We start from the raw sequence: 7,316 nt of genomic DNA, 5'->3' as shown, positions 1-7,316 counted from the left end.
GTAACCCAGATCCGAAGAAAACCGTGGATTTGGCAAACTTTACTGTATAACGACATTGTTTGAGCAAAATGCACTTTTAGGGTAACTCAGTTAAATGTACAAATTGTATGTTCTTGTTTTTATAAAGTCAGTATTTAGATGAGTAAATATTCTTATATTATTCTTTATTGTTGTGCGCATTATTTTCTACCGATATGATTTAGTGATTCGTCAAACAGGAAAAAGAAAAAGGAGGGAGGAGCGAAAGAAGTTCGTGTTTTAACCTCAGTCGGGTAGATTTACGCCATGTTTATTTTGTTTTAGGAAAACTGTTTAAAACTAAGTTGTATGGATTAGTTATCTTCGTGTAATCCACAGTTTAACCGTTTCAGCGCATAAAGTTCAGGTTCATCGCATTGTTGACGAGGAGACGAAACGCAAAATAATTTCGATCAAGACTGCAACAAGGTCGGGTTTATTCATTGACTGGGTCCGTTAATATAAGGTTTGCATTATTAAGCATTATTAAGGAATTGTAAGGGTAATTTATTAGTGATGCATGGAAATAATGCACGCGATCCAAAACGAAACCGAAACTAAACACACTGGAGCGAAACAAAGATTACTCATTTGAAATAACTAAACAACTTGTACATCTTGTTGAAAGGAATTAAATTATATCCTTACGAAATTAACTCCCCAAGCCAAAACTCAGGAGCTCACAGAAAACAGATACCATTCTGCCATGCGATAAAACAATAAAACTGATCTGGAAAAGAGATCTTCAAGGAGTACAAACAACACCTATTTACGACCTCCTTCCTCCCTCTCCTCTCCCCTCCTTGCCTCTGACTCTCACTCTTCTCCTCCAAAAGCAAGAATATCCATATGCCATGTTATATCTTGTGAAAATGTTGTTTTTTTTCCAATTCATGTTTAGTATAATTTTAAAGGTCTGTGCGATTGGTAAAATGGTCTCTATTACACAATAGTCTTTTATATTAGGAGAAAGATCAAGAACTTTTGTAGAATTGTGTTCTGCTGAGAAGGAGGTGTGTTCCCCTTTAGGGGTCTTTGAGAATGTTTAACTCCAACCAGGTTTGACCCTTATGTGACCACGGGAACCTATTGGACAAAATTACCGTTATGTTTTTACAACTGATTTGAAGATTTCTTTGTTGTCTGGTCTGAGTATTTAAGGGGGTGACAAAACAGTACGGGGCGATTCTGTAGTCAGATCAGCCCATAGTGTGGAGTATATCTCATATGCTCCATACTATGTATCTTTCTGAAGTCAGGTATATTATTATTTACTCAAAAATGTAATTGTGTTGGACACATTGTGCCCTTAGAGCACATTATATAGTTGTTTGTGTTACTACCTGTGCACATTGTCTAGTTAAGTTTATTCTCTAAAACACCTGAGTGCTTTGCTATACATTTTAGAACATGTGTCTTAAATTAGAATAACTGTTACATGTGTGACTATGTTAAATTAGTTTGTCTCCTGCGTGGATCACATGGTTGTTTTTTGTTTTTATGGCTGCAGTGTCTGTGCAGGAGCAAAGTTGCCACGTGGTGACAATGCGATTCACATTTGCAATATCCTTTCTAAATTGGCTTCTAATTGTTTTCATTATGTAATTGACATGATACAATTATACCTGACTAATAATAAATTGTTATATTTGATTTATCCTAAACTCGTCTGAAATCATTATGACTAGTAAACTGTGAGGAAGCTTTTGTTACCGCAAAGTTATGGCCAGGATTGGTCAAACTGAAGGCTCAAGAATGATTGGAGCAGTTGGCACATCATCGGAGACCTTCTGATTTCTGTGTATCACTGCTGTTAGCAAGTTGTATGGGAAAAGACTAAATAAACTACACTTTTGTTATAAGCAAGCAGTAGGCGGCAGGCAAAACATGTATTAGTCTAGCTACACCCTCTGACTAACATCAGACTGGAGAGTTTGTGATCGTAAGATCCACGTGAAGCTAGCGTGAGACTTAAAAGAGACATTAGGTCCCCAGTGAACGGATAATTGAAAGTATAGTGAGTCCGAGATAATCAAATATCAAAATTGATACATAATCAACCTTCGTGATCAGTGTTTAAATAGAAACATTGTCTAAATTTAATGATCACGTGAAATTGGAGTCAGATTGAGCATGGAGCTAGACTAGGATTTAAACTAAATCCTGATAAATTCAGAAGCCCAAGTAAAAGACCGAATACGCATTAAACCTTCGACCAGGCCGCTGGATTCTGTTATTTGGGCTGGCGGGTGGATCCTTACATTGTAATATTTGTCCAAAATGTCACACTTGTTATTTTAGTTGGTATTACCACCATAAACTCTGAATTACACCAGTGACATAGTTAATTTCTGGGTTGATGGCTGACCATATTCTCCATGCAGACAGTGTCTTCAGTAAACGACTAGAAATAACCAGACATCAGTGGCGGACTGGGACAGTAAAACAGGGAATCTGACTCCATCCCAGGCCACCTCTGTTGCTGCAGTCACCGCCCAATTCATGTGTCCACCAGACTGATCAACTCTTTGGCTCTTTCAGTTGTTTGGATTGGGTTATACTTAAAAAAATACATCAAAATCCTTAGACTGTGGAAGGACAAAATAATCAAATGAAGTATCAAGGCATTCACGGTCTCTATCATCTTTCCCTTAATCCCTCTCTCTCTCATTCTGCACATTTTGTTTCTTGAGTTTTAAAACTTCGATCTTTATATATATATATATATATATATATATATATATATATATATATATATATATATATATATATATAGAAAAGATTTTATCTATTGTAAGTAACTTATAAAAAAAAAATACTATACTTTCAAAAAATATATATATTTATCACATTATTAAGAATATTCTAACTACAAGCAACAGCACAAATTATTTCAATAGATTAAAGACACAAATAAAATAAAAATACTTTCAAGGTTTGTTTATTTTTAGATAAAAAAAAAATTGAGTTAAGTAATCAAGTGTAAAACAGCATTGCATTTTGGACTATAAATTATTATAGATTAGTTTTTATTAAAGTTACAAAAGCTTTTTAGTCAAGAGCAATGATTGATTTCTTTATTGTTGTTGTTCGATTAATATAATGACTGAATGCATAATATAAAAGAATGCACTGATCCAGTGTTTGTATTTGTATTGAACAAGCGGTTCCAGCTCGTGCCAGCATGTGAACCGTCCCATCCCTAGTAAATATAAATGTAATTCTGACCTTACTGGTGAACATGGCTGGGATTTTGCAGCAACTTGCTGCGTCTGTGGCCAGGGCTTTTCTCCGTTGCGTCTCTGCTCCTCCTTTGCATTTACACAATTTTCTAAGATAAAGCCTGCCTCTGGATAAAGCCAATTAGGCAGTGCTTCGCTGATGTTGGGTCATGTCCTGATTCATATATTCATAAGTCCTTAAATTAATTTGCAGTTGCACGTCAGCCTGATAGACTGCACAGTGACAGCCGGCAGACCAGAATGACCGTCAGGCCACTGGGAAATGTCCCGCTGCTCCGGATGGTTTAACTTTCTTATGCCTAAAAGGACAATTTTATACAGTACTTTACGAAAATAAATTGTTAACTTGGCATAATTAATCAGCTTTCACTGTAACACAATACATGTTAAATGTTTGAATTTGAAAATGAAAGATGGCAGATTCTCAAGCTTCTCAGAATTATACAAATTTTGCTGTTTTTCTTTATAGTACTGAATGAAAACTCAGCCTCTGAACAAACACAGATAAACACATTTTGCCCATTAATATCAAGGGCTAAGTGTCTGAAATGTAGTTTATAGTAAAGCATATTAAGCGTGTTATACTCTCAAACAGAACATGCAATGGGAATCCATTTAATGAAACTCTATTAAACAGATGTTTTACCCATCCTGATTTGTCACTCTTTCTCTGCAGGGTTTGAATGATCTGACAGCACGTCTCTGATTGGTCACCATGTCGAGAGACAGTATGCAAATGCATCTCCATCAGAGTGACTCTGACTCCAGTGATGACAGCATGGGCAGTCCTCCTTTAATGTCATGTGAGTCAGTAAATTGCTTTTTGAATTTTGAGCTCCTATGCTTAGGTTGAGTCATTTTACTTTAATAGCAATGTGCAGGTCATTTTCCAGGCTATTAAAGTGAAATAACTGAACATAAATATAGGAGACTGATAAAAATCCTAATTTTAGATGAAAATTTCAGATGGCACTTAGAGGCTTTTGCATCTGATCTCTTCATATATATATATATATATAATTTATAAAAAAGTAAAATAAGTTCTAATTTTAAAGCTGTAGTTTGGTTAAAGTTCAGTTAAACATTTTATTGTACATAATGCATTCAAAAGCATAAATACAACACAAATGACAAGTATATGTCTCTAATGATTTCTATTAGCTCTGCAACATACAATAAGCATCAAATCGTGTGTAAATGCCTTGACTACGTATTACATGTTAATAAGATAGGATTAAAACAAAACTAAGAGTGTTTTCACTTGTGTTATTTAACTGCAGCCACAATGAAACCACAGAGACGCCGACACAGTGTGGACGAACAGACTGAAGAACTGTGAGAGAATTGTGTTTTTATGTTATTCACATGATTCAGAGAACAAGAATAATTGAGAGAGCTTGACATAAATGGGGTTAATTTATTTATTATAAGGCAAAATTAATAAAATCGTATTAATAAGATGTATTCATTTTTGTAGCATAAAGTCTCAAAATAAACTAGATAATCAGTCAAATATAAACATTTCTATTACAAAACACTGATGTTTCTTTTTTATTCACTCCAGATCTGACATTATTCATCTCAGAGAAGAATTGAACAGACTCCATGAGGAAATTACTCCTGAATGCAATCAGCATATAAAGAAAATGACTGAAATTGTCAATGAGTTTGAAAAAGATTACAGACATGCTTTTTATGATAATATACGAAGAGGTGCTGGAATCGGAATGAGAATCGGATTCTATGGCATGGTTTTAGGATTAGCTTTAGCTCCCTTTACTTTTGGGGCTTCTGTCATTGCCGCTGGATTAGGTGCTACTGTTGCTGCAGGTGGTGCAATTGTTTTTATTATTGGAGAATTCAAGAAAAAACAGCAGGGGAAAAAATCAAGGCAAACCATAGAAAAAGAACTTGAGGAACTTCAGTATAAAATCAGCCCTATTATTAACATGCTAGAGAAGATTTATGATCGTGCTCAGGAAATACTGAGAGACCCTACACTATCAGAGCACAAAGTTAATGCACGATGTGAACGTTTTTCCTCCTCCTTTGAAAAAACACAGCTCTTCCAGAGAGATAGGAGTAGAGCAGTGGGTGCACAGAAAGATTTGACTGGAGATCTGTCAGAAACTTTTGCTGAGATGAGTTCTGTGCTTAAAATTCTGGAAGAGATCATCGAAGACAAAGAGGAGCAAAATGACAATGACAACCTCAAAGAAACACCCGCAGATAAACAAATAGATGAAAAGGAGTTCAAGAAAAAAGCAGAGACATTCATTGATGAAATGAGGAAAGGAATTAATCAGTTACAGAATGTCATGAATGAAGTTGATCAAATAAAACAAAGAATATCAAATAACTGAATACAATCTGATGAAATAAAACTATTTGAAGAGTTGAGACACAACTTGTTATTCCATCAGCTGACAGAAAACAACTTACAACATCTGAATGTACTGAACGATAGAAACATCCAATTATCCCACAGTGATTAATGTTATAAAAACTTACCTAAAACTTATATCAGGTCTATCAGTTATGTCAGAATTATATGTTTAATAGCTATACCTGATGTGCCGAAACTTACAGTTGCTACATTGATTTTGCTCTGCATTATTTTTTTATGTATATACTTTGCTTTATTTTTATTATTATTATTGTTTAAACTTTTATTACGCTAAGATGTATTAAAATGTTCACACAAAAATAATTACAAACAGAATAAAGTAATTCTCTTTAAATCTGAATGGTCTTTTCTGGTTTAATTCATTGCATTGAGTGTAGATTTATCACACTTTTGAAATATTATCATCCATGTAGTACTTTTCATTTCCAAAGTCCACTGGATGAGCTCAAGAGCAGGTGAGATGAACTCTGACCTCTGATATTTCTGATTCTAGTCTCTTCAGTGAAGACTCTCCCTTCACTTACAGTAACTTCATCATTAGTGCTAAGATTTGGTTTCAGTTATTTAGTGTCATATCATCCTAGAAATCATACTCAAAGAAAGGTTTCTTTTTTCTTTTTTACTTTTTTTGATTTAATAAGAGTGCAAATGTAATCAATTGACACCCATAAAGAAAGGCATAAACCAGAAACATTAATTTCGAAAATGCCATGTTTATTGTTAATTGCCTCATTCTGTGTGAATATTAAACTTGAACACTAACAGTTCATTATACTTTATGAACATTTACGATTCTTGTCCTAAAGCAGCAGCTTCATAATGTCAGAGGAGAAACTCTATTTACTGATACACTTGTTTCCTTATCATAAAATAATTATACGGTTTACATTTAAAAGGAGTCAACACACAATGTAAAGTGTTAAGGAAACTGAATAATTGCTATTTAGAGTGCTTGTCATCTTAAAAACGGAGGGATCTAGAAAATAATTTTAGGGTGACATGAGGAGTGTGAGGGGTGACAACACCAAAGAAAACAAAAGCATTCAGTCATCTACTGGACAAGTTACTTCCTAAATGTAATACATTGTATATTACTTATTACTTTCTTTTGAAAGCATCAGCACGAAGCACAGCCCTGTTAAAAGCCGTGCTCCGCGTGTCCCTTTTATGCTTTGAGCACCTGCCCCTCCAAACGTCTCTGCACGGCCTGCTCCAAATCATACATACACCGCTGCTTTATGATGCCTTTACTATATTACTGTCATTTGAGCTCTTTTGAGATACTTTCACTGTCAAGTACAAACTGCAATTACAATGTATAAGATTTAAAAAAGAGAGAGAGAGATTCATAATTGAATTAATCATGCATGAAAGTGACAAAAAAGTGAGAGAAGACATTTAAAGTGATTTATATTTAATAAATGCATTTACAAATATAATTAAGATATTTGATGAATGCAAATAAATTCTGTTCATTAAACTTTATATTTATCGAAAAATCATGAAGAATAAAGTGCATCATCATTTCCAAACAAAATACGAAGCAGCAAAATTATTTTCAACATTGATAATAATCAGAAATGTTTCTTTTGAGTCAAATAAATTGTAATGATTTCTAAAAGATCATGTGACACTGAAAACTGGAGAAA

At 34.2% G+C, this 7,316-nt stretch overlaps 1 protein-coding gene across 2 annotated transcripts; it reads left to right on the top strand.

The window, feature by feature from the left end:
• Positions 1 to 245: 245 nt before the first annotated feature.
• Positions 246 to 5,991, top strand: LOC113079659 (uncharacterized). 2 transcript variants are annotated; one of them, XM_026251907.1, is made up of 4 exons: positions 246 to 447; positions 3,937 to 4,063; positions 4,541 to 4,595; positions 4,825 to 5,991. In XM_026251907.1, exons 2-4 carry the CDS (start codon positions 3,976 to 3,978, stop codon positions 5,621 to 5,623), a joined length of 942 nt encoding a protein of 313 aa, XP_026107692.1. In that variant the 5' UTR covers positions 246 to 447; positions 3,937 to 3,975; the 3' UTR covers positions 5,624 to 5,991. The 2 variants fall into 2 exon arrangements, with proteins under 2 accessions (XP_026107692.1, XP_026107691.1); XM_026251906.1 differs by having other exon boundaries at positions 246 to 484.
• Positions 5,992 to 7,316: the final 1,325 nt, after the last annotated feature.

This window comes from Carassius auratus, unplaced genomic scaffold (assembly GCF_003368295.1).
Source record: "Carassius auratus strain Wakin unplaced genomic scaffold, ASM336829v1 scaf_tig00028952, whole genome shotgun sequence".
NCBI classification, from domain to species: domain Eukaryota; kingdom Metazoa; phylum Chordata; class Actinopteri; order Cypriniformes; family Cyprinidae; genus Carassius; species Carassius auratus.
Note: the sequence above shows the minus strand (reverse complement) of the source record. Positions and strands in the feature narration are given on the sequence as shown.